Below are 27492 nucleotides of genomic sequence, written 5' to 3'. Positions count from 1 at the left end.
ATAATTGTTACGAATAATGAACACTTCCAGTTCTCTTTCATTTTCACTTGGTTTGTCTTAATGTTAACGATAGTTACGAAATGATATTGCAGTACAGAAACGTCATACTCGTCGACGAGTGATGTCCTTACTGATTAATACATAGGATATTAGATGTTGCTTTTTACGGTATAAAGGAAGAGTGTTTTTAATCCATAAATAGCAAATTTGAAGGAATATATTACGTATACCTTATTTACAGAATGACCACTGAAGATGCTTTGTAAATAAAAGCAAAACATGGATGGTTAAAAAGCACTCTTTTAAACTGCAACACTGTAAGCAATAATAGTGATATAAAACAGCCACTCCAAAAAACGGCCATGCAAAGAAACATATACTAACAGATTTTCTTGCCTAAAACCTGTAATATATTCTTTATATGCTTTCAAGGTGCAAGAGTAAGTTTTGGTAAGAAATCGCATTAAATGTAGATCCAAGAACCAGACAAGTCCAAAAAACACAATTTTCAGAAACTTAAAAGCACAGTCTACCTTCGTTTGTGTTGAATGAACTAGTTAATATTATTTGTCGTACTATTTTCATACTAACAGTTCTTCACTGCACATAAGAGAAACAAATATTTTTAAAAGGATAGTTGAGAATATATGAAAAAATGTTTGGGCTTGTCTTGTTTTTGCATTTATCTTAGTCAAAAGAAACAATTAAAAAATTTAATTCTCTAATATGAATAATCATACGTAATTATTGGCAAAATACAAGTTATTATTTAATGCTACACATTCCTTGTAATTACTCATCAACCATCAGAATTGTCATCGTTGTCAAAATCAACATTACCCTTTCCAGGTTGATCTTGAGTGTGCAAGTTCAATTCCTCCAATGAAAACTCATAGTATTTGCGATGTACAAGATCCTCAAGGTACTGCACGAGAGTCATAAAGTCCCTTCTCATAGCAGGTTGTAACAGAGTTATTGAGTCACAACAGAGCTTTTGAAGATTAAGGGAACTAATGTCTTCTCAGTAGATTTTGCTTCTTACCATGTCTGTCCCAACGCTAAAAGTACACTCGCCGCAGATCAACGTGCTGATCATCTTTGTTAAGCCTCGTCATCCCAATTGCTCCCATTGTAAGAGGGGGCTTTGGTGTCTTCAAGAGCAAATGTTCTACAGCACTCTTTACATTGAATAAATCTCCATACGACGTTCTATGGAGGTTAAGTGGTGTAGTGTACTTCCTTCCATCTTCTACGATTTGTCCCATTTTCGGGTGTTCCATTTTTAGTATGTTTATTTTTCGTGTTACCGGTGAGGCCAAAATCCTAATCGTTAGTTTGAAAAATTTGAGGAAATGGACCAGACAGTCCAGAAACTGAATCACTGTTTTTTTCTTTTTATTCTGCCTGGGGCACCAATCTGAGGTCAGAACGATTATTTATTATGTCTAAGAGCATGGATGGCAATTCATTTGGGGTCTTTTTAGCCTCATGCTCTCGGTATTGCTACATTGTCACAGAATCTTCTGATAGGGTTTTAAATGCCTATAATGTTGCACCGCAACAGTCGTGAATAACAAACAGAACCATTTTGAATGTGTAGTAGGCATGTTACATCAACTGTCTTAGCTTTCATAACAAATATTTTCATTTCTGTCGTATGTTCTATGTGGAAAGTGTTGAAAATTAATCAGTGTGATTTCTAGGGTACATTAATCTGATGCACGTCAGCAACGATCAAATTTTCAGGAAGGAATCTCAAGGTTGGGCATTGTCCCTGACTGAGTAATGAGACCTTCTTGCCTGATGTAAATTAATGTGATGTTCATTAAGATACTTCACACAGTCGAGAAGTTTCTAGGTTTAGGATTGTGGTGACTTTGTTTACTTTTAGGTGACTTCCCAGTTGTCGATTAGCTATGTTGTAATCTATTGAGTCTGTTCTAAGAAATTGAGTGGTAGCTTAAGGAAGCCTTTTGGCTTACAGGAACTTCCTTACATTCAATGCTAACTTTGTAAGTATATATAACTGCATGTTGCTCCTTTAAAATAAGTCAGCATTCTAAGGCCTCTTCCTTGAAATCACGTGACTTGTGATCGGTTCACATAGATAAGAGTCCCGGTCGCCCTTTGCCCAGACTGTTAAAATCTTCCAAAATCTGTTGCTGTTCGCCATCATTGATATTCTTAAAGCAATCGGACCGCGTGCACCTACACAAATGAACCAACTCTGTTATCAATGGTATCAAACAATAATGAAGTATGTAACAACAATTTTAACAATAAATATAACTGAATACCTCACCTGTAGTCTTCACCAACTGTTCACTTTGGAAGAAGTTTCCTAAAATAGTTCACATGTTCCTCGCCTTGCATCTCTTATAATACTTCCATTTTGCTTCTTTTTCTGTTGCCTTTTTGGCCGCACAACGGAGTTATTACCGTCCATTTGTGTATGCTACTGAGACAATGATTTGCAACTTTGATAGAAAGCTGTAAAAACGTTATTTTACTGGGAGCGGGGAAAGCATGGTAACACACTCTACGATCATATTCTGCAAATAACAGAGAAGAGACTAGACTGCAATTTTGAGGAAAGACATTGGACTTATCTTGCTTTTGTAGAAGCCCCAAGGTTTCACAAGTAAACATAACTGGTCCTGTCTGCCACTTCGAGACAAAAATAGTATCCTTACATAGAGCTGACCATAGAGAAGAACAAGACGTTTATCTAAAAAAATCAGTTTTTGGACTTGTCTGATTTTCGGAATCAGCCCTTCAATTACTGCACCGTAATAAAATACACACACACACACACACACACACACACACACACACACTCACTGGTCATACCGGACTCGAGAGTCAATTACCGCAGCAACGTATTTTCGCCATCTGTCCCTGTTTTGGGCTATTTCCTTCCATTCACCTTCAATACCTAGGCTCCTCAAATCAGCCTTCTCATTGTCCTCCCATCTACGCCTCGGTCTCCTCACAGGACGTTTTTCCTCTAAGTGCCCTAAGTACTCTTCGCGCTGCTCTGCCATCATCCATTCGAGCTACGTGACCCGCCCATCGCAGCCTACGTGATTTAATAATACTGATTATGTCAGGGTTTGAATAGAGTTCGTGAACCTCTTCGTTATGCAGTTTTCGCCACTCTCCGCTAATGTCATCCCTTTTTGCTCCGAAAATTTTCCTCAAAATTTTGTTTTCAAATACTCGAAACGGCTTTTCATTTTGCACACACACACACACACACACAGCATAACTGGTAGAATAATAGTTTTGTATATTCTAATCTTTAAATTCCTAGACAATATCCGTGATGAAAGTAATCTATTCAGTGAGAAGTAGCACGCATTTCTCGCCCGTAATCTCTTCTTCAGTTCGGATTCACTCTCATTTCTCGAAGTGATGTCCACGCCTAGATATTTAAATGTGTTCACTTTTTCAAACTGCATGTCTCCAACTCTTAACATTTCCTGAACTACTGCTGTTGGCATTCCAGTAGTAACCAGGTATTTAGTTTTGTCTTCACTTATCCTTAGACCTACATCTTCACTAGCCTTGATTAACGCATTCGCATTTGCTGTTACAGATTCTTTTCTATTGCTAATGATGTTTAGATCATCACCATACCCTAATATCTTAATATTTCCATTTAACTCCACACCCTCTGAATTATCTGCTGCCATTCGTACAATATATTCTAGGACTAATTTAAAAAGTAGCGGAGACAGGGTATCTCCCTGCTTAAGTCCGTTCTTCAATACAAATTCTTCTGACTCCAATTTCCCCACGCGTACTCTACCCTTTGTGTTTTTCAAACTCGCTTCTATGAGTCTAACATTCTTCTTTGGTATTCCAAGTTCCAAAAGAATTCTGTACAATTTTGATTGCAATACTGAATCATACGCTTTTGTGAAATCTATGAAAAGACTATGAACTGGTTTATTGTATTCCCATTTCTTTTCCAAAATTTGACGCAGGGTGAATATAGTTGATCTGTTCCTCCGAAAGCCAGCTTGGAAATCCCCCACAATTTCATCTGCATATGGGGTAAGCCTGCTTAGCAGAATATTGGAGAAGATTTTGCAACATACTGGTAATAGCGATATCCCTCTATAATTACACAATCCATTTTGTCTCCCTTCTTAAAAATTTGGATCAGAATCAACTCCTGCCACTCTTCAGGTATCATCTCTGAGTTCCATACTTTACTTATCACTTTGTGAACTAGTTCCGCCAATTTCTGTCCCCCATTTTTAACTAATTCTGCGTCATGCAATCTGATCCTGGTGCTTTATGGTTTTTCAATTTGTTGATTGCATCTCTTACGTCCTTTAACGTTGGCTCAGATATCTGGGGTTCTGCTGTATGTATTTCGTACGCCTGCTCATATCCTGCTTCCTGGTGTACATTTAATAGATGCTCAAAATACGCCCTACCGTAATAAAATGGGAAAACTATATACGTCAGTAGTGCTAAGATATTTGTACTCTCGGGCGTACAGCACGTTCAGTGTGGTAACATGTCGCTTCAAACATTTTACATACTTACATTCGACAACAGTAAACCCGCCACGATAGCCGAGAGCGCTAACGCGCTGCTTCCTGGACTCGGGTAGGCGCGCCGACCCGGCGCGGCGGATTAACGACGAGGGCCGATGTGCCGGCCAGCCTGGATGTGGTTTTTAGGCTAGGTGAATATCGGGCTAGGTGAATACCGGGCTGGTCCCCATGTTCCGCCTCAGTTACACGGCTCGCAGACATCTGAACACTTTCGCACTATTCCATGGATTACACTCGACGCAGACAGTTGGGGTACACTAATTTCGTCCCGGGGGGTACGGGGTGGCGGCAGGAAGGGCATCTGGCCACCCCTTAAACATTAACATGCCACATCCGATTAACGATGGCTGACCCTGCGTAACTGCGGGACAAGGCTCAAGCGATAGAATTCGACAACAGTAACTTCCCTGTACGTAGACGGGTACAGATCGTTGCAGATCGAGGCCGGTTGAGCTAATCGCGCAAAGACGGCGTCTTACTCCCGCGCTGTCAAACCGGTCTGCAGTAATCGCAGCTTCCGCGCTTGCTGGTGCCCCTGCATGATAATCTCGCGAATAACAGGACGAGATTGTGCTATTCTCGAGTACCGTACAGAGCGGTACAGAAAACCGGATTTTCTTCTCTACCTGCCACCCTACTTTTCCGTAAGTTTCTTCAGGCAAGCCCGCGTACAATGGCTCATTCCTTATTGTCTGACAGTCTAAGAGAGTTTCTGATCCAGTAACAGTGGTGGTACTAGATATTTATTCATCCGTGTATCACTTTTACGTGGATATAGGACATGTCGTACTGTTAAGATCAAAAAATGTAATTATGCAACGAAATGAATAGTTGGCGCCAAAAGATAAAGTAACAAATATAATCTACAACATTGGAACATTCCTACTTACTGAAAATTATAATAAACGTAAATCTTGAAAGTTAATGAACAGGACACAACACTTGCTTAGGTAATTGCACACAGGTTTCAACACTTTCAGTGATGAATGAATTTGATTCAGCAAAAGTTTTCATCGTCATTATCTTGGAAAGTTTTCAGCCTCTGGCCGGCTCTTTATGGACTATAGGCCTCTCCATCGTCTTGTGTCTTGCCACCATCTCTCCGTCTTCACCTTGGTCCAGTGTTCTCCTTTCTTAATCCTTTCAGACATCTGTCTCTCGATCTTCCTCTTGGTCTCTTTCCATCCATTTTCATCTCGTGTATCCTCCTGGGTATCTTCTTCTTCTACATTCTCTTAACGTGTCCATACCATCTCAGCCTTGATTTCTCTATCTCCTCCTGTAATGGTTCCAACTTCATTAACTCTCTGATCCTCTCATCTCTTAACCTGTCTATCTTTGTCACTCCAATACTGTTTCTCAAGAATCTCATCTCACTAGCTTGTACTTTGCTTTTCTCTCTTCCTTTCATAACCCAGGTTTCTGATGGATATGTCAGGATTGGGACATAGTATGACTGTTATATAACCTTTTTACTGATTTGGGGTACATCCTTGTTCCATATCAGCTTTCTGACACTCTTCCGAAATGCTTCTGCTTTTCTCCCCCGCCCTGTCGTTTTTTCCGTCTTCCTGGTACTTGAAACTCTCCATTCTCCTCAAACGTTCCCCACCAACTGTTTCCTGTTGTTCCTCTCTCCTTCTTTCATGTTGTGATAATCATCTCACTCATACTTATACTAAATTTCATCCCATATTCTTGTACTGTTCGTTCCCATACGTCCAACTCCTCTTGTACTTACTCCACTTATTCCCCCAAATCATCAGATCATCTGCAAACACTATAGCTTTCATCTTCCTTTCACCAATTACTTGTGCTACTGTAGTCATTATATCATCCATCACTACAATGAAGAGTAATGGCGAAAGTGCACTTCCCTGCCTCCAGCCATTCCTCTGTTCATTCCAAGCTGATCTCTCTCCTCCCACTTTCACACAGCTCACACTTCCATGGTACATTTCCCTTATCCTCCAAATAATCTGTTTTACTACTCCTCTGTTCTCCGGGGCTTTCCACACATTGCTTCTACGTGCACTATCATACGCTGTTTCAATGTCCAGGAAGGTCATCAGTAGATCTATTCCATATTCACAGTGCTGTTCCTGCAGTTGTCTTACAGCAAAAATTAGATCCACCGTGGACCTTCCTGTTCTGAAGCCATGTTGCTCTTCTCTCATTCTTCCTTCTAAGTTTGCCTGAATTCATGCTTCCAAAATTTTCTCAAAAATCTTTGCCCAATGACTCATCAATGTTATCCCCTGATAGTTCTTGCACTCTTTTCTATTTCCCTTCTTAAAGATCGGGACAATTATTCCCTTCTTCCAGTCTTCTAGGATCATCTTCTGTCTCCACAAAGTTTTCATTACTCGATACAGCCGTTGTATCCCCACCTCTCCTGCTGCTCTTACCATCTCCACACTTAGCTCATCCAGACCTGGCGACTTCCCTCCACCTTGCCCAATGCCTCTTCCACTTCTCCCTATGTAAGGTCATTTTCTATTTGCTGTTCCTCCTCCTCCAGGTGTCCATTCGGGTTCAAGAGTTCTTCAAAATACTCCCTCCACATATTCTTGAGTTTCTCCTTATTCTCTACATCTTGTCCACTTTTGTTCACCATTCGAGCTTAATCTGTCGTACCATTCTTCCTCTTACTTTAGTCATCCCATATAACACCTTTTTTGAACCTTCACTATCTTTCTCCATCATTCTGGTCCACTATGCCATCCACTTTCTTCTTTCCTCCGCAGCCGGCCGCTGTGGCCGAGAGGTTCTAGGCGCTTCAGTCCGGAACCGCGCTGCTGCTACAGCCGCAGGTTCGAATCCTGTCTCGGGCATGGATGTGTGTGATGTCCTTAGGTTAGTTAGGTTTAAGTAGTTCTAAGTCTAGGGGACTGATGACCTCAGATGTTACAGCACATAGTGCTTAGAGCCATTTGAACCATTTTTTCTTTCCTCCACCACCACTCTTTTTGCTTCTTTCTTGCTTGCCTGATACTCTTCTCTTGTCTCTACTGTTCTCTTCTGGAACCATACCCTAAAGAGTCTATTCTTCTCTGCACTATATCCTTTGTTTTACCATTCCACTAGGGTGTTTTCTTCCATCTCTTTTTGTTACTTGTTCTCCCACATATTGCTTCCGCCGCACTTACTAATGTTCCCTTGAATCTGCGCCATTCCTCTTCTACCGTTTTTGGTTCATCCTTTGGGATGCTTTCCTTTACTACTTGGAGATACTGTACCCTGCTTTCTTCCTTTTTCAACTTCCGTACCCTTATACGTTTTTCCTGGTTTTCTGTCCCTTTAATATCCTTAGTCCCTCTCAGGTTCATTACCAGCAAACGATGGTCGCTATCCAAGGCCTCTGATGGTATTACCTTAATGTCAATGACGTTCCTATTCATCTCACTATCGTGCAGGAAGTAGTCAACTATCGACTTTCTCTTTAAGACTTGACTGTACCAGGTAACCCTGTGGCTCTCTGTTTCCCTGAACCAAGATTTCCCAACCAGCAAGCCATTCCTTTGACAGAACTCCAATAGTCTTTCACCTTCCTCATTTCGGCAGCCCCAACACCCTGGTCCAAGCACACTTTCGCAGCCTTGTCTTTCTCTTCCAACGTGTGCGTTTAAATGTCCCATAACTACCATATTCTTCCCTCCCATCTGCTTCTGCATGTCCTCTTCAAACTCTTGCTTCTCCTCAGAAGTGCAACCCACCTGCGGCGCATACACTTGTATTACCTCTATAGTCATCCCCTTGAGTGATATTTTGGACTTCATCATCCTTTCACTTATTCTCTTCACTTCCTCTTTTAATCCATCTCTTACTACTATTCCGACTCCATTTCTCCTTCCCTCCTCGTTTACACTCCAGTACAATCGGTTGTCTCCTTCCTTCTCCTTTCCATCTCGTTTAGCTAACCCCAATAGGTCTAACTTCCTTCTTTCCATCATGTCTACCATCTCCTCCACCTTTCTAGTCAATGTTTGTATATTTAATGTTCCAAAACTTAGTCCTTGTTTATAGTCAGTTCGCCGTCGATTAATTCCGTCCTTTCCGAGGCCCGTTCTATTTTTGAAAGCAGAATCCACTGTTGGCTTGCTGGGCCAATCATAGCTTCACCAGAGCCCGTTAGCCGTCTCTTTTCAGGGATCCTGTAGGACCTTCACAGCTACCGTAGCGGTCCCGGGGCACACACAGTCCCCGCTCTACCTCGCTCCTACAGGCAATACCCTCCTTCATGCCGTTGCCCGTCTCCCACCACTTGGAAGAGGGGTTGGACTTGTGGGAGACTGCAAATGTTTCATTCCCCTCAAATTTAAGAAATCATAGAATTTCAAACGGGAAAGTAAATAAATTATATGATGTGCGATAGTTTGTTTGCTTAAATTTGACTTAATTAAAAAAGAGTTATATCACATTGTTCACAACAATGGATTATGAGTACGTTACTTCCCTATCCTGAAATTCCGAATTGGAAATGCAGTGCCGTTTGGGCGTTGTGAAGTTGGTTACAGTCTATACAAAGTAAACAGAGAACCTATTGGCTGTGCTACACGTCCTGCAGTACTCACGTCAACGAAATACACATGAAACATTAGGGTTGCCGCTAAGTAAACGCAGCCCAGTAATACCAACTTCAGCGCGAGTATTGAAGATCTCGAACTTGAACGCATCATCATGAAGACCGTGTGAACACATTTCATAATACTGCGCGTCATGGTATTTTAATTTAGGGATACGATAATAAAATGAAGTATAGACGCTAGAATTATAAAAAGTTTAATGTTGAAATCCCGCATGACCGACAATTTGATCTGATTTCTAAGAACCTTAACATATAGGAGTCCCGGCAGGACCCGATGGGAGACAATGGGACTGGACTCCAAAAATCGAAACTGTCCCGGCCAAATCGGGACGTCTGGTCACTTTACCAGATGGGGAACCGCCGGAAGTAAAGCTACGGTACTGTGTGATGAGCCACACTGGATAGCAGGCCATCCCTAAGGACTTTTCAACAACCTGTATTGACGCCAATGAAAGTATAGAATAGAAGAAGAAGAAGCCGACGCCGATGAAGGCGACTTTGGCGAGCGAAGGGATGGGGCTGCAACGGGAGAGGAGAGAGAGAGAGAGAGAGATCGCCTGCAATAGGCTGAGGTCCCACGTTCGGTACACAGATTTAACCCTCCGTCGCTCGCATGGATGACACTCGTCATCCACATGACTTTCCCGCTCAATTTTGTCTGACAGGGCTGCATTGAGTTCGCGCCATTTTCAGTACCTTTGTGTCAACTCTCCGGCTGTTAGCTCCAATCATTGTTGTCTTTCAGTTACGAAAGATACATTGTTTATGAAAAATTATTATAGTCTGGAGGACACGTCATCTGCGCGAGCTCTGCCGCCGCAAGCTGAAACAAAGTAAGTCTGTATTACTTTATTGCTTTCCTAGATTCAGTCGATCTTTCATGTGCGTAAATTTAGACGTAATGAAACTGATTGCAGTTACCTTCCGTGTTACCTGGTATTCTCTTTATTTTTAAATTGTGGAAGAAATGTCAAAGGCAATAAACCTCGGATAGAGTTTAGTAGAGATCCTAATGTATGGCTGGAATATTTCAGTGAGCTGAGTGATGAAGATGCTCACAGTGATAGCGCTGACTCAGAGACTGAGGATTTTGTTCATGAAAGCGGTCATCGTTCAGGAACAGAACAAGAAGAGTCAGAAAATGATGAATATGAATCACAGAAAGTAGTAACTCAAGAGGATGCATTTTTTAGGGAAAGATGGAATAACTAAACTGAGGAAAAATAAATATCCTACCAGTGTTAGAAGCAGATCTTGTAATTTTATTACGCATTTGCCTGGACCAAAAAACAAGCTCGTATAAAAAAGACAGAAATAGAAATTCTGAATTTTTTCTTGGATGAAAACATAATAAGCATTATCGAAACATGCACTAATATATACTTCAATTAAGTTCGTGGTAACTTCTCTAGGGAAAGGGACGCTAAAAAAAAAAACAGATGCGATAGAGATCAGAGCTTTCATTGGTTTGTTATATCTATGTGGATCTTTGAGATGTTCTAGGAAGAGTATATTGGAATTGTGGGATAACTCAAAGGGAAAGGACTAGAATCATGTTATTCATGCATAAGTGAAAACCGATTCAGGCTTCTGTTGAGATGTCGGAGGTTTGATAATATCCGTGATAGAGGTGTTCGCAGAGAGACTGATAAGTTGGCTGCTATCATAGCCATCAGAGAGGTACTTGAACTATTCACGAACAATTGCCAAAAATATTTTTCACCTAGTGAATAGCTTACTGTTAGCGAACAGCTTTTTAGCAAACCAGCGAAGTATGGGTTAAAAGTGTTTATTTTGGTTGATGTAAAAACAGCTTACACTTTGAATTTAGAATCGTACGTCGGAAAGCAACAAGAGGGACCAAGTAACGTCAGTAATTCAGCTGAAGATATTGTTCTTCGAATGGTCAAATTGTTTCAAACGTTAGAATATATTATACTGTGTACAAATATTAAATGTATTGTATTTAGTTTTAATAAAAAAATCATAAAACCAGTCATAAAGACCGTTCAAAGTGTACAAACAGACCGCTTTCTTTGTGGATGACACCAGTCATCTGCGCGAGTGACGATGTCACGAATTTTCGCGCGAGTAACCGAGGGTTAATCTGTAAAGAAGTTTCAAATCAGCACACACTTCTGTGCAGAGTGAAAATTCACTGTGGGAAGTAAATTTTCGGTTTTCCTCGGACTGCATCATTTCTGGTCCAAAATAATCTTGTACATATGCGAACTTCTTGGGAATTATATTTCAGTCTTTGATGTTTGTTCCGGCATTTTTATCCGTGTTTCACTTCCATTTAAGTCTGTGGGTACGACAATAATTACATGAAGATACTCTTTTGTGTCTTTTGAAAAGTGTCACCTCAGAGTTCTTCCAATTTTCGGTTTATTTTTTAAATGTTATCTAATTTTTAACAATATTAATAATGCAATCGTGTGCAACAATGCACCCAAAGCAAAGCTAAGCATTACCTGTGCTGGTCATTGTGGCCGAGCCGTTCTAGGCGCTTCAGTCCGGAACCGCGCTGCTGATACGGTCGCAGGTCCGAATCCTGCCTCGGGCATGGATGTGCGTGAGGTTCTTAGGTTAGTTTGGTTTAAGTAGTTCTAAGTCTAAGGGACTGATGACCTCAGATGTTTAAGTCCCATAGTGCTCAGAGCCAATTGAACCATTTGTGTTGTTCTCTACAATTTGTTGACTAAATCGTCTATACACTAACTGAATAGAATCGATACAAACATATTTTTGTGGCACCCTGGTTAACATTCGTCACTAACAGATATTGAAATAATGGTGTTTTTGTACAGACTTTTTAGAACACCTGGGTAATGTTTGAGTAGTTCTTACGAGATTTCTTGCAGAGTACAATTAGGATGGTTGCATGATCTACCGATGCGAAAAGAATTTTACTTTTCTCCAAGCATGATATAAGTAACTATTTTAAACCTCGGCTACTATGGATTTTGACAGGAACACAATTTCTGTGCAGGGGTCTCTCAGACTGCCTTTTTATTTTTTATGTATAAAACCACTGTTTCGGTGAATATGTATTTTCATTACTTCCTGTTGTTCGTTTGGAAACAGACTTTATGGAGGAGGAGATTAGTGTTTAACGTCCCGTCGACAACGAGGTCATTAGAGACGGAGCGCAAGCTCGGGGTAGGGAAGGACGGGAAGGAAATCGGCCGTGCCCTTTCAAAGGAACCATCCCGGCATTTGCCTGAAAGGATTTAGGGAAATCACGGAAAATCTATATCAGGATGGCCGGAGACGGGATTGAACCGTCGTCCTCCCGAATGCGAGTCCAGTGTGCTAACCACTACGCCACCTCGCTCGGTGACTTTATGGAAATTTGCATTTTTTAAACAGTGCAACGTTTAAAACAGTTTGAAAACTAAAACACAGCAAAATTTGCAGTTTATTTTCATTTTATGTATTACTAAAATAACAGAGCGAACTTATCTCTTTAGTCACTCCCAGATTATCATCAGGGAGATAGTACCGCAGATTCGCAACATAACTGTTCGGGAAAACACATTTCAGTTACGACAAATCGTGTTTGGAATCAGCTTTGAGTTTATTACAAATCGTTTCAGTCATAGAACGATTATTCCACCCCATAATTCTATCAAGGGAGAAATTTCACCAAATTTTTATTTTACGGTAAATTTAAACTGAAAATGGTAACAAAACCATCCTAGTCCCCTCACTTGTAGCATGAGGAAATACGGAATGACCAAAGTATTTGACTGTGCCACGTGGATAAGAACAAATTGTGTGTTTGTGGCTGCTGAGATTAACAGAATCACAGAAATACTGTTTTCACAGCGCATGTGAGAAAATTTCACTTCGATTAATATTATGGTTTTGCTTGTGCAGTCCACAGAAGCATTTTTTTGGGGTCACTGTTCAAAGAAAGTACGTTAAGTTGGTCTTACATTGTCGGCTTTATGTTTTTGTATTTAATTAAATGTACATACCACAGTCTGCACGGTCTCGCGGTTTAGAGCAAGTCTTGAGATGTAATCACCACACTCTCACGCTCGTGTTTTAGAGTCATCCTTCCCAGCGGAAGGCGCTGCAGTCTGGAACCGCAAGACCGCTACGGTCGCAGGTTCGAATCCTGCCTCGGGCATGGATGTTTGTGATGTCCTTAGGTTAGTTAGGTTTAACTTGTTCTAAGTTCTAGGGGACTAATGACCTCAGCAGTTGAGTCCCATAGTGCTCAGAGCCATTTGAACCATTTGAACCCAGCGGAAGTTTATGTTGTTTACTGTCATTTACTTTACTGCTGAATTTTCGCAATGACCGGACATTTATACGCTTAAAAATGCCCCTGTGCTGAAACAGCATAATTTGAAAACGTTACATCAAGCAGAGAGAACAGACTGTGTGAAAATTAGCAGACCCCCTTCTTTACATGCAACAACCATCGTCATTAGCTGATTAGTTACAGTGATTTCTTTAAGTAATTTTTAATGGACGTTGCATTTTCCTACGCCATCCCGGCGCGTTCCAGACAAATTTGCGCTATTCAATCCGCTATTGTCGGAATCTCATGATTTTCCTCGCCTGCCTCCTCATTTTTTTGCCGTTCCTTCATTATCGACGGCATTGTGGTGCGTACAGAGAGTGGCACTGTTTCGTGCCAAGCGAGCCAAAATCTCTCATTCACTGAGCGACGAGAAACCTAGTCATTGTGACGTCCACCGGCGTCCAACCTGCTGCCATTGTTGCCCGTTAAGAGAGAGTCGTTAGCCGTCTTTCAACTCCCAACAGCGCATCCCTGTTCACGAGGCATTTACTTTCGTCAAGCCCACGACGGAGTTCCGTTTTCGTCCCTAGTGCCGGCAACGGCTCTTCGTCTGTATCGGCAGTGTGCCTACTGGGACTGACGATTGAAAGGCGGCGCCGAACCTGTCGAATATTGAGTAACAGAGACGGCAGCCGGAACTGAGTGCAGGCTCCTCTCACATGGATCAAATCCACGCCGACCGGTCTGCCTCTGTAATTTTGAAGTGTGGTGCAATCCACTAGCTTATCGTTTCGTATGCATCTCTATGTTATAAAGTAAGGCGAGTAGCTACAAAAGCGACGTCTCCACGTTATAGCCCGCGTCACATAGGACAGCGCTTCCAAGTAGACTTGGCCACTGTTTCTATGTTTCGATACAGTGTATCGATACGTGGAACTGTTTCAGTATTTCGAAACGGCTATGTTTCACTGTTTTGAGACAGTGGTGTTTCATTCCGCTCTGTGTCGGATAAGGGACCAGATTTGATCTCGAGCCAGGCACAGAAACTGTATCGTTGTTTCAAAATAACGCTGTTTCAGTCCACTTGTGCTTGAAACGATCTAATTTTATCGAAACAGTGATGTTTCGTTTCGTTTTGTCTCGGACGAGATTCGGGCACCGCAGAGATACTGAAATACGTTTAATATACTATTTCATAAAACACTTTCAAGAGTGTCGAAATCTTTTTGACACACAACAGCATGAAGTTTAAGATTTCCGAAAATAAAGTTTCTTTTCTAATTGACTGCTCTATTCCGAAATGGCGTAATATACGCTTTATAAACACAAACACACTATAAAATAAAGCACATTATTCACATTCAAAATAATAAAAGTGTGAAAAACATTCAGTTAAATTACACATCTCCTATAACATACGCTTCTCTATTCACGTACAGTAATCGTATTAAAAAACGCAAGTTAAGTTACAACATTTTGAATTAAAATAGGCGTAGAGTGGCAGTTTTTAGACATATACGTAAATTGAATGTACTTTCAAGCAATGTGATTGACGGATCATTGATGATGTAATGGTGAACGGGAAGGGCTGGGAAGCATTGTTGATTTATAGTAATGGTTCGCACACTACACACTGTTCAACTGCTCCATCTTTATTGTTCACTATATTGTATGACTACTCAAGCTGATTTCTGTATCTCATTCGGCGCCACCTACGTCGCAGCATTGCCACAACACGTTCTAAAATTTCCTACTCCTTTTAGTCACCCTGTATAATGCGTATTCACTTCACTTCAAAAATGGTCGAGGTTATGCAAGTTCATAAATGATTTCCTGAAAACGTCTCTTATAAAAACACGTAAGACATGGATAACTAAAGGGATTAAAATCCCATGTAATAGAAGAATGAAAAATTATGTAAAGACCACAATACGTCAATGTCAGACAGTATTTCCCGTCTACAAGAAATACTGTATTACTTTAAGGAATGTTATTAACATCTCCAGAAACATGCAAGTCCTGACACAAGTTAATAGTGCAAATAACAACAATAAAACTATATAGTATATTGTCAAAAAGGATACAAAACAAGTGTACAAGATACAATAACAATTTAGTTTAATTGACAATTTTCTGTCTAAGAATTCACAAGTTGCAAGTATTTTCTAAATGCAGCAGCAAAATAGGATTGAATGGTTGAGTTGAACAAGTAAGAGAATATATTAAAAAGGTAATTCTACAAAACTTTAAGCAAAAATTCTAAAAAACAAAAGCTCATGTAATATTAATGGAATTTAAAACAGAATTCTGGAAAGTAGTTCAAACTTGGTACTTAATGTCCTAAATCCTTTTTATCACGAAGGTGGCAATTTCCTTACTGATCTCTTTCACCAAAAATTCGAAAAAGTATTGTGCTCAAGAGTACTCCCACAATTTACTTAGCACATCACAGTTTCGATTCCAGAAGGGTTGCATGACTGAGAATGCTCTATATACATTCACTGAATATTACAAGCCATAAATAATAAAATATCGTCAGTTGGTAATCTTTTTGATTTTTCCAAAGCCTTTAATTTTGTAGCTCATGTTACTCTCATAGAAAAACTCAAGTTTTACCGATTTGATGGCTTTAAACACACCTTGTTTGAATCCTACTTAAACAGAATGCAAAGAGTTGTGCTGAGTCATTCAGTCTTAGAAGGAGAGAAATTTCACTGACTGGAGAAGTCACAAAGGGAGTTCCACAAGCTTCAATTTTGGGTCCACTCTAATTGTTTGAATAACTGCCCATTTAACATACATTAAGCAGAATTGGTACTTTTGCAGATGATACTAGCATCACAATACTCCATTAGAGGTGGTTTCCTGAAAATAGACACTACCTAAATATTGAAAAAATACGAATATTCAGTTCAGTACACTAAACAGTCATATCAACAATTGATGTGCTCATAAACAGAAATCAGTGAACAGGGTAGAATGCTCCGTATTTATCGGTGTATATGTTGAAGAAAACTGTTAAGTTCAGCTACTTTCGCTCTTCATATAATTGCTAGTCTTAAGAAGCAAAAGAATCGATCTTGTGACCTATCTTGCATATTTCCTCTCGAAAATGTCTTATGGAATAATTTTCTGGGGTAACTCATCACTCAGTGTCGCTAATGAAATTTATCATAAATAATCCATTGCAATCTGAGAATAATAGTGACGTCCATATCTACAACGCTAGAGGAATGAATGAACCTTATTACCTGTTACTGAAGCTATCAGAGGGTCAGACAAAAGTGAAATATGCTGCAACAAAATTTTCAGTCGTTTGCCCAATATTGTAAAATGTCTAACAGGTTGCAAAGCAAGCTTTAACTCTAACCCAAAATCATTTCTCCGTGACAACTCTTCTAGTTCAATGTACGAATTTTTATTTAAAAACTGGCAGCTGGTAAAAAAAAAGGCTGTTTCAAATGTAGTTACATATGGACAATAGTGTTTAATTTATAAAATTTTAGATGCCAGAACGCACCTCTTCAACTATACAAGCAACTTCCCCTCCCCCCCTTCCGCCTTCCCAACTAGTCACAAAAGTCACAAAAAATCTCAAGTTTCGATTTTTGAAAACTTGTGATAAAACTTACAACGACAAAATTTTTTTACAAACTACTGTCGTGAAATTTACATTTTTAAAACATAATTTCTTATAATCAAAATAATAAAACCACTAGATCTAATATAAACAACAGGTTTTATCGTGTCTGTCGCTGAAGCAGTGTCACTTTGCCTCCTTTGCTCGGTACATGTCGGCAAATGTTGGTACTCTTCGTGACTATGACGTCATGTTTTCAACCGCTGACAGCTTCAACGTTCAAACAGTTGCACTGTAGCTGCTCGGTGACAGTGTGTCCAGTATTAATTAAGAAAGCGTTCAGCGATGAATGACGATGAATTTATTACTGGCCCTTGGGGGACACGCACAGTTTCGAAGTCCCAAAGAGTTAGAAAGAACAAAACACGCTGTGAATGAGACACGGAGCTAGATGTTTAGTAAATGCTTTAGATGTCATTTGTCTTCTGTTCACTGACTAACTGTGAAGCACAACATGTGATATGAACTACACAAAATGTATTATTACACTTGATCTTGTTTGAAGGCTAATAACAATTGCCACGATTGCTGCCAAAATTTTTCATTAACTAAGTTAGTAAAATCAGACTTTTCAGTCACTTTTCTTCTGTGAACACTTAGCTCGAACAACTCACATAAGGTAATTTTCGTCACTGTAGAGCACAACCTCAGTTTTACTCTTCCTAGAGTATTGAAGAATAGTTAAATTGTCCATGTAGTAGAACGCAAAGCAAGAGCATTTAATACAGTCTTTTTCATAGCAGAAAAAACTCTTATGTTTATCAATGACATCAGTGACTGATGTATTAATAGGTAATTGTGCCCTCATAGAACAAAAATTATACCATAGTGTGCTTCAGATAATAAGTTTCTGAGCCGCTTTGGCTGAGGAAACACTTCGCTTTGTGAAGCTGTAAATTATGAAGTACATATCTGGTAGGCAATGAACACCTCGTACATCCATTTTGTTAAATTTTACGGGAGAAGCACAAACGGCTTCTGAAAAATAATATAAAGTATTACAGAAAATGTTGCTCCATGTTTAACTTTGTAGTAGAAGTCCAGTTACTGGCAGATTAAAGAAATCCATGCAAATTCAAATATCTGTTTGATAATGGAGTTACTGGTTACTGGAAATACGAAGTTTTCACAGACAGATGGAGTTACGAAGTTTTCATTGCCTACCATCGATATGTCGTAGCATATTAAATTTCTTGTGGGCAGTGTCGTGAAGAGAAATACTAGTACCCATTCAGTGCACATCCAGATGTCACATATGTGCAAAAAATTGGCGAGTGAAGCTAATCGGTACTGTGATTTCAGAAATCCCGTGAAGCACAACTTACAGTACTGGTAGCTAACTACACGGCCTTCGCCCCGTACCCAAATCGAGAATATCGGAAGACGTATGCTGGAACTGAATGTTTTTTCAAAAGAGAAAAGACTGCTGGAGTACTCTCCAGACAGAGTTAAGCTGATGGCTCAGTCGTCTTCGCGTGATACAGATATGCATCCTTCTCCTCAAGTCTGAATTATTTAGAAATGGATTCAGTTGAGGTGTTGAGACGAATTGCTTACTATTTAAAACATCAGTCACTCGGTGATGTCAGCCCTGAATAACGTGACGATTGTTGTTTCTGGCTTTAGCATACTGAACGCCACGGTGCTAGCCTCGTTTCGAGTTTGTTTGTCCAGGTATGGCAGCAGCGTTCCCTTATAATTAAATAAACATAATGCACTAAACCAACTCACCAAGCTTCCTTAAACAGGTTATACGTTCTTCCAGCACTAGAAAGTGGCGGAACTGGAAATATCCAAAATATGAACCAACAATGATTTATCATTTCTTATTGTTTTAGCATCAGAATTTTTATAGCATACTACCTCCGTGTATCCTGCGTTCCATCTCTGTCTTGTGTACTCGTTTCAGTGTACTGTCGATGAAAAATTTGTTTTGTGTTACAATATGCCCTTCGATAAGCCTCTAATTTCGTACCAGGGTACGATCTAAGCTAATGTGTACTCGGAACTGTTAAAACAAACTGTAGTATAACATTTCTTGTGTTGAGATGGCTGTATGGGCACGTTCCGAAGCCAATAAATTAATATCCTCTTGGTGGTTTGCTAGTGATGAAGAAGACTAAGCTGCTGTGAAAGTGATCGTTAAGGAATAGATCAGTGCACACGGTACCGCACGTGGCGTTCCGTATAGCCAAACTACCCTTCGCGAAACGCTCTGTTTAGCTATTGTTCCAGAATGGGTCAAAGAATTTGATTCCGCTAAAGTTGAGGTACGCATCGTAGGTAAATTGACAACAATATTTCGAAGACGCCCCTAAAGGAAGCCGGACCGACTTATTCTCCTCCTTCATTTGATGTGCAGTACAGCAGCGTGCTCTTTCTTATGGAAGACAGTACGACCCACAAACTAATGCAACCCCTGTCCCATAATCGAGTGTCTGGTGTTACACTTTCTAAAGAGAGAGAATGGCAACTGCTATAGTATTGTTTGACGGCAATCAGCTACATAATGCTACAGTTGGCTAAACGAGAAGTCCTGTGTAATCACTGGAAATCCCCTCTAGAAGTGTATGAGAACGGTGAGATGAATAAAAATTCTGTATTTCACATTCCAGGGGGCGGTTGGGGCAAGTGCCCTCCCCTCCCCCCTTGTCCACCTTTGCGAACATCTATAAGGGGAAGGTATTTACGTTATCGGCACGAAAAGTTGTCGACCATCACCACTCGTGCGCCTTGCGCGCACTTGATCAGCAGCTATGGCATAAATACGACACGAAAGAGACAATTCCCGAAAGCACATTAAACAAACGCTCATCTTCAAACACACCTTACGTTATTTATTTCCGATTGACACACGCAACACGAGAAGTCGCCGTGGTATTAAATCGCTGAGGTTGTTGGCAGTCATAAAAGGCGATATATACCGATCACAACCTCGGAGAAAAATTCTACTTATCTTGGTTATACTGTACATCTCTAAGCTTGCTGGCAGTCGTAAACAAAAGGTATTCGACGCGAAGGTTACCCAGATGTATGACCACAACTACGAATGGTAAACTGTAATCACGTTGCGATTTAATATAAATGTCCTATTTTAAATCTCCAGTGTCAACTAGTTCCAGAGAGTTCAAATAAAATTCCCTGGGAAGTGCCGGAATGCCGTTCTGGCCGAAATCAAGCCCTGGTTTTGTGTACCTCCTGTTAGATTTAGTGCTTCGAGCAAGACACGTTTTCAGACTCACAGAATCAGTTGTATCAAAACTGGAAAGTTTTGAATCTTGTACCCCAAGTGGGAAAAATTTCTGCGAACGCCTGCGCGCTTTCAACAAGGTATATAAAACAAGGTGGTAGGCCGTTTCGGCCCCTGGCAAGAAAAAAATTGCCAGACGTAATTGCGTGCCATAACGTCACTTTGAGGACTGTCGTGGCTGTTCATCCGGCAGAACGCGGAAGTCATTTAATGCATCCAAAGAAAATAACTCGCTTAGTGTCAATCATGAGCAATGGTCACTCTAATTGCGCCGCGGCACAATGTATTAATACTGCTCGAAAGATGACAAACGTTATGTATCATGGTTTCCCCAAAGAAGAGCTTTTGTAAGATGAATGGATAGTTCGAGGCAAACGTTCGGACTACGTGAAGTGAAAATTGCACGTATGTGTTCAATTCATTTTCGGGCTGAAGATCATGAATGAGTTTTGAGAAACGGACTTCCAGGGTTGCTTTCAAGAAAGAAGCTACTACCCAGAGCAATCCTCCGCATAAACATTCCAAATTGGCACCGGGAAGAAATTACCGAAAGAAAAGATGCAGGCGAAAAGGTAAGAAGTCAGTATAAAAGTAACACTTAATATAATTATAGCTCAAAACTTACCTTAAAAGAAATTAATTCACATAAATTTAATGTTTTTTTTCACGCGGTACTGAATCATTGTAAGACAGTGAATTGAACGACTCACTACGTTGTATAAAGTATAGGAAATAAGTGAATTCTGTTGCTCAGATTTATTAGTTTTTGCTCCTGTTTACTATAGCTTTATTTGTGTGGAAATAGCAGTTTTTTTTCGTATTCTCAAGATGTATTAACAATTTCGGTGTAAGAATATCGTACAACTTGCGACTGAACTCTTTTACACTGAGGTGACAAAAGTCATGAGATACCTTCTAATATCGCGTGGGACCTCTTTTGCCCAGTGTAGTGAGGCGATTCGACGTGGTATGGACTCAAAAAATCGTTGGAAGACCACTGCAGAAGTAGTGTGCCATGCTGCCTCTATAACAGTCCATAATTGCGAAAGTGTTGCCGATGCAGGATTTTGTGCACGAACTAACTTCACGATTATGTCCCATAAATGTTCGAAGTGATTCGTGTAGGGCGAACCAGGTAGCCAAATCATTCGCTAGAATTGTCCAGAATTTCTTAAAACCAATAGCGAACATTTGCAGGTCATCCACAAAAATTGCATCGTTCATTGCGAACATGAAGTCCATGAATGGCTACAAATAGTCTGTAAATAGCTGAACATAACGATTTTCAGTCAATGATCGACTGAGTTGGACCAGAGGACCCAGTACACTCCATTTAACAAAGTCGACACCCTTAAGGAAAGCCAGCATAGACAACCAGAGTGTTACAGTTTGAATTTGAATTTGCTGCTTTTCATGGAAATGGAGTGTGTAAACGAAAACGTGTCAAAATATCTGTGCATTATTTTGAAACTAGAATGCAAATGAGAACCATTAAGGACCCAAAGTTAACGGTCGTCGATAAATCTGACTCACCATAAGATCAAAGATGACAGAAGGATAAATAAATACTGTAACTTATTCATATTCATATTTGTTCGCCTTTAAACATTTTACATGTAATCGGTGTCAGTTACAGATACATTGTATACATCTATATATACATATATATGACAAGACAAATTGCCTGCATAATATTATATTTCTAATTTTGTAGTATATACTCCTTTCACAAAATATACCATGAAAATTCGATATCATTGACTGCACTCTCTTGAAATTCTTGAACTGTATAAAATACTTAACTTTTACCCATTTTGCTACTTTTACTTTAAATTTATCCATGGGCATAATTTGGGTAATTTGTTAAAAAATGTGGGTGCTGGATACTTATAGCTGCAGTGAATCTTCGATAGTCTAGCAAACAGAATGTCAGTTGTATGTCCATTTCTTGTATTACGTGAATGCATTGCCATCCTTTTAAATTTTCTTTGGCATATATTAGGCACCTATAAATATGTAGGCCAGGGACTGTCATATTTAATTCTTTAAAGTGCTGCCTGCACGAGTCTCTGGGTGGTAGTCCTACTAGCCATCTGATTGCTTTTTCTTGCCATTTAAACACAGTCTTTGAAATTGTGCAGTTCCCCATAGTTTAATCCCATAAGCGAGATGAGAGTGGAAGAAGGTGAAGTATGCATATAGTAGAGTGTTCTACTAACAGAGCCTCTCAGTATATGTAACAAGAAGATTACATGTGAGTGTTTTTTGCATAGCATGCCTGTGTGAGTTTCCCAGATAAGTTTTTGGTCGATATGGAACCCTAGTAGTTTTTCAGATTTGTTTTCATGTTTGGGGCGAATTCAAATTAAATACAATATCTTCTGTCTTATTATTATTTATCTGTAATGAATTTGCCTGAAACCAGCTGGTACATCTGTCCATTGCTATTGTTACATTATTCTGTAATTCATCCAAGTTGTTTCCCTTAGTAATTAGCGTTCACAAGGTAATGAAGAAGGCAAATCATTTACTTAGACTACAAAAAGAAAAGGTCCAAGTACAGAGCCTTGTGGTACTCCTTTGGTAACTGCTAAGGAACTGGATCTTTTTTCATTTATAGCCACTGTTTGTTTTCTGTTGTATAAGTAAGATGGTAGTAGTTGGAGAGCACTCTCTCTCTGTAGCTTTCTTATAATAATATTGTGGGATATAATCGACGATGATGTTTTAGGTCCTTATGGTCCTCAGCGCCTCAAATGGATTACTGTATGATAAAATTCAAAACTTAATACACCACAATGCATTCAGTATAACTATAACATATTCTGACATCTGATCTAATTTTACTATATAGTGAGTGAATTGGCATATCTGAGGACTGTGCTACTGCCTAGCAGGACTTATGCCAAGCAAACTGGGATGTCTGCTGCAGTGCAGTGCAGTGCTGCTACCATCTGCTGGCATTGGCGTAAACTTGTAGTTGGGTGATAGCTGTGCACGCCGTGACCCGTGCACGTTGTTCGTCAAATCCATATGCATTTGATCCACAAGGCAGTTATTTCAGTCTACGTGCGCATGCGCAAAACCTCATTCAAAGGTGCACAACTGAAGTTGTGCTCGGGGTAGCATTCTTCTCATGCTAGGTGAGGAGAACCCTATGTTATAGAGACGTAACGCTACGTCATTGTGACGTAATAACCTAAATCGACTACGTGAGTACTTATATCGAACTTTGCAGTTGGACCGATAACGTCAAAGCTAAATGCAAATACATGTGTACAAACGAAGTGACAGGAGTTGTGTGGTATGCTCATCCCAGTTGAATCAATTATTAAGCTGTAATCCCAACAATTTGCGATGTTATTGTGTGTTTCATGAACATAATGAATGTCTGAACGAAGGAACCATAACGAAAGTAAAAAAAAAAAGTTTGTAGACATTTTTTTAAATCCGACGAATCGTGCATAAATCGTATGTACAGAAAATTGAAATAATAAATTATTAAGCTGCAATCCAAAGAATGTGGGATGTTATTGTGTATTTCATGAACATAACGAATATCTGAATGAAGGAATCATAACAATAACGAAAGATTAAAAAAAAGTGTCTAGTCGTTTTTTTAATCCTATTAATCGTGCATAAATCATGTGCATAAGAACGTGAAATAGGGAGAAATTAAAGTGTTTCGTGTTTTTATAAAAGCTAATGAATTGTACATACACGCTAGCAACACCAGACAAGAGGACAATGAAAGCACACAAACAAATAACAACGCAGATTCAAGACGCACACAACAGTCAATACATACAGAATGCACACAACAGTCGATAGAACAACTCAAAAAACTCATGACGACACGTGCGTACTCACAATGACATAGGACTCTTCTCACCTAGCGTGAGCTGAATGCTACCCCTGTGCTCGCAGCCCTGATGCCAAGTTTCACAGAGTCTGTAGCAGCAATGTGGCATAGCGCCGAACAAAGGAAGAGCATATGGACTATCAGACCAATTGTGTGATTGGATTGAAGAGTTCCTAGATAACAGAACGCAACATGCCATTCTCAATGGAGAGAAGTCTTCCGAAGTAACAGTGATTTCAAGTGTGCCGCAGGGGGATGTCGTAGGACCGTTGCTATTCACAATATACATAAATGACCTTGTGGATAACATTGGAAGTTCACTGAGGCCTTTTGCAGATGATGCTGTAGTATATCGAGAAGTTGTAACAATGGAAAATTGTACTTAAATGCAGGAGGATCTGCAACGAAGTGACGCATGGTGCAGGGAATGGCAATTGAATCTCAATGTAGACAAGTGTAATGTGCAGCAAATACATAGAAAGAAAGATCATTTATCAATTACCTACAATATAGCAGGTCAGCAACTGGAAGCAGTTAATTCCATAAATTATCTGGGAGTAGGCATTAGGAGCGATTTAAAATGGAATGACCATATAAAGTTGATCGTCAGTAAAGCAGATGCCAGACTGAGATTCATTGGAAGAATTCAAAGGAAATGCAATCCGAAAACAAAGGAAGTAGGTTACAGTACGCTTGTTCGCCCGCTGCTTGAATATTGCTCACCAGTGTGGGATCCGTACCAGAGATAGAAGAGATAGAGAAGATCCAACGGAGAGCAGCGCGCTTCATTACAGGATCATTTAGTAATCGCGAAAGCGTTACAGAGATGATAGAAAACTCCAGTGGAAGACTCTGCAAGAGAGCCGCTCAGTAGCTCGGTACGGGCTTTTGTTGAAATTTCGAGAACATACCTTCACCGAGGAGTCAAGCAGTATATTGCGCCCTCCTACGTATATCTCGCGAAGAGACCATGAGGATAAAATCAGAGAGATTAGGGCCCACACTCAACCATACCAACAATCTTTCTTTCCACGAACAGTACGAGACTGGAATAGAAGGGAGAACCGATATATACTCAAGGTACCCTCCGCCACACACCGTCAGTTGGCTTGCGGAGTATGGATGTGGTGGTGGTGGTGGTTAGTGTTTAACGTCCCGTCGACAACGAGGTCATTAGAGACGGAGCGCAAGCTCGGGCTAGGGAAGGATTGGGAAGGAAATCGGCCGTGCCCTTTCAAAGGAACCATCCCGGCATTTGCCTGAAACGATTTAGGGAAATCACGGAAAACCTAAATCAGGATGGCTGGAGACGGGATTGAACCGTCGTCCTCCCGAATGCGAGTCCAGTGTGCTAACCACTGCGCCACCTCGCTCGGTATGGATGTAGACGTAGATTTAGTGCCGTATATTTCAGATTACCGCATCTGTGTTACGTTTCACAGCATTCAAAGGAAAATAGCCAATAAATCCGCAAGGTGTCAAAAGTATGGGTGTTCACGTGCTCTTACACAGCAGCCGCCACTGCTATTAAGAACCGACTGTCGATTAAGAAAACTTTACTTTTCTCGCACAATATCTTTCGTACAGAGCTACTGTTGCGTGAAACTGCACCGCTTAATTTATCTTAGGAGCAACAGCGTAGTAGAAGCGAGCGTGTGGATGTTGCAGGGACATCTTCCCGCTGGGTCTGCCGGAGCAGTTCTCGTTCATCAGCACGTTCCGGACGCGGAAACTCACCAAGGGTGCGTGGCACGTGATCCGCATCGCCGACCCGCAGGGCCGGACGCAAATGGCAGTCACGCTGAACCCCCGGCGCGAGGCCATCGAGTTCTCCATCAACGACGCACAGGGCCGCCTGCAGACGCTCGTCTTCAGGAACGCACCGGTAAGCAGCGTCTGAAATAGAACAGATGTGTTGACCTCTTTTTTGCCTTGTGCATTTCCGTTTCCTTCATCCACATTCTGTTCTTTACTTTTCATTGTCTGCAACACGCAAATTACGGGGGCAAGTCAGTAAGTAAGTGACATTTCTTGTGCTTTATGTAACAGCACTGGCTCAACAATGACTTGCCTTATCCTCAATGTTCTTGTGCGTTAAGGGCGCATACACGAGCGACCGATAGCTGCGATCCGTTGCGTACAGTATCGCCTCGACGCCGCCACACATGAGCCATTTGCCAACCAGATAATAAGAAATTCAGCCTTCAGTTGCAAGGTAAAATTTTTTTAGTTTACCTAGGTTTAGATGCCAATAATGGTATCTTCTTCAGAACCTGTAAATTAACCCATACGGACATCTATTAAACATTGAAATATATAATCAATCTAATGATTTCATAATAAGGAAATCGTGATACTTACAAAACTAAATTATTTTGAGGGGGCAAACGTTGGCCATATCACAGAATAAAACTAATACAGAGTAAAGACGCATAATCATACGCCAGGCCAGGAATAAGGGTCACCCGTAAGCAACCTAGTTTCCTTGTTGCTTACGTGTGACGCTTAGTCCTGGCCCGGCGTAGCTCCGTCTACGTTTTTCTTATTGTTTATGGTATTGGCAGACATATGCGTCTTTACTCTGTATTAGTGTTATTCTGTGACATGGCCAACATTTGGCCCTCAAAATAATTTAGTTTTGTAGTATCACTATTTCCTTATTATGAAATCATTAGATGGATCATATATTTCAACGTTTAATATATGTCCGTATGGGTAAATTTACAGGTTCTGAAGAAGATACCATTATTGGCATCGAAACCTAGGTAAAGTAAAAAAAAAAAAAAAATTACCTTGCAGCTCAAGACTGAATTTCTTATTGTCTGAACAATTTACTGTTGCTGAAGCACTGCATTATGTTAAATATTTTTAAATTTGCCAAGCAATTTCAGCCAGTGTTACGTAGAATTGTGTATGTGTGTGTGTGTGTGTGTGTGTGAGAGAGAGAGAGAGAGAGAGAGAGAGAGAGAGAGAGAGAGAGAGAGAGAGAGAATTCCTAAGGGACGAAACTGCTGAGGTCATCTGTCCCTAGACTTATACACTACTTAAACTAACTTCCGCTAAGAACAACACACACACACCCATGCCCGAGAGAGGACTCGAGCCTCCGGCGGGAGGGGCCGCGTAATCCGTGATATGGCGCCTCAAACCTCGCGACACGTAGAGTTGTAAAACTAACCTAAGGACATCACACAGATCCATGCCCGAGGCAGGATTCGAACCTGCGACCGTAGCGGTCGCGCGGTTCCAGATTGTAGCGCCTAGAACCACTCGGCCACCCCGGCCGGCATAATTACAGAAACCAGTACCTGTATGTTAGAAGT

At 40.5% G+C, this 27492-nt stretch overlaps 1 protein-coding gene across 4 annotated transcripts in view; it reads left to right on the top strand.

The window, feature by feature from the left end:
* The window catches only part of LOC124802542 (collagen alpha-1(IX) chain-like), a 403811-nt gene that overhangs the window by 187538 nt on the left and 188781 nt on the right, over nt 1-27492 (top strand). For all 4 annotated transcript variants that reach the window (XM_047263404.1, XM_047263402.1, XM_047263401.1 and 1 more), the window contains exon 3: nt 25838-26054. In XM_047263404.1, the coding sequence (XP_047119360.1) occupies nt 25838-26054 (217 nt within the window). The remainder of the gene's footprint in view (nt 1-25837; nt 26055-27492) is intronic.

The sequence above is a fragment of the Schistocerca piceifrons genome, chromosome 6, assembly GCF_021461385.2.
Source record: "Schistocerca piceifrons isolate TAMUIC-IGC-003096 chromosome 6, iqSchPice1.1, whole genome shotgun sequence".
NCBI classification, from domain to species: domain Eukaryota; kingdom Metazoa; phylum Arthropoda; class Insecta; order Orthoptera; family Acrididae; genus Schistocerca; species Schistocerca piceifrons.
The sequence above is the reverse complement of the archived record's forward strand: the minus strand, read 5'-3'. Positions and strand labels throughout refer to the sequence as shown.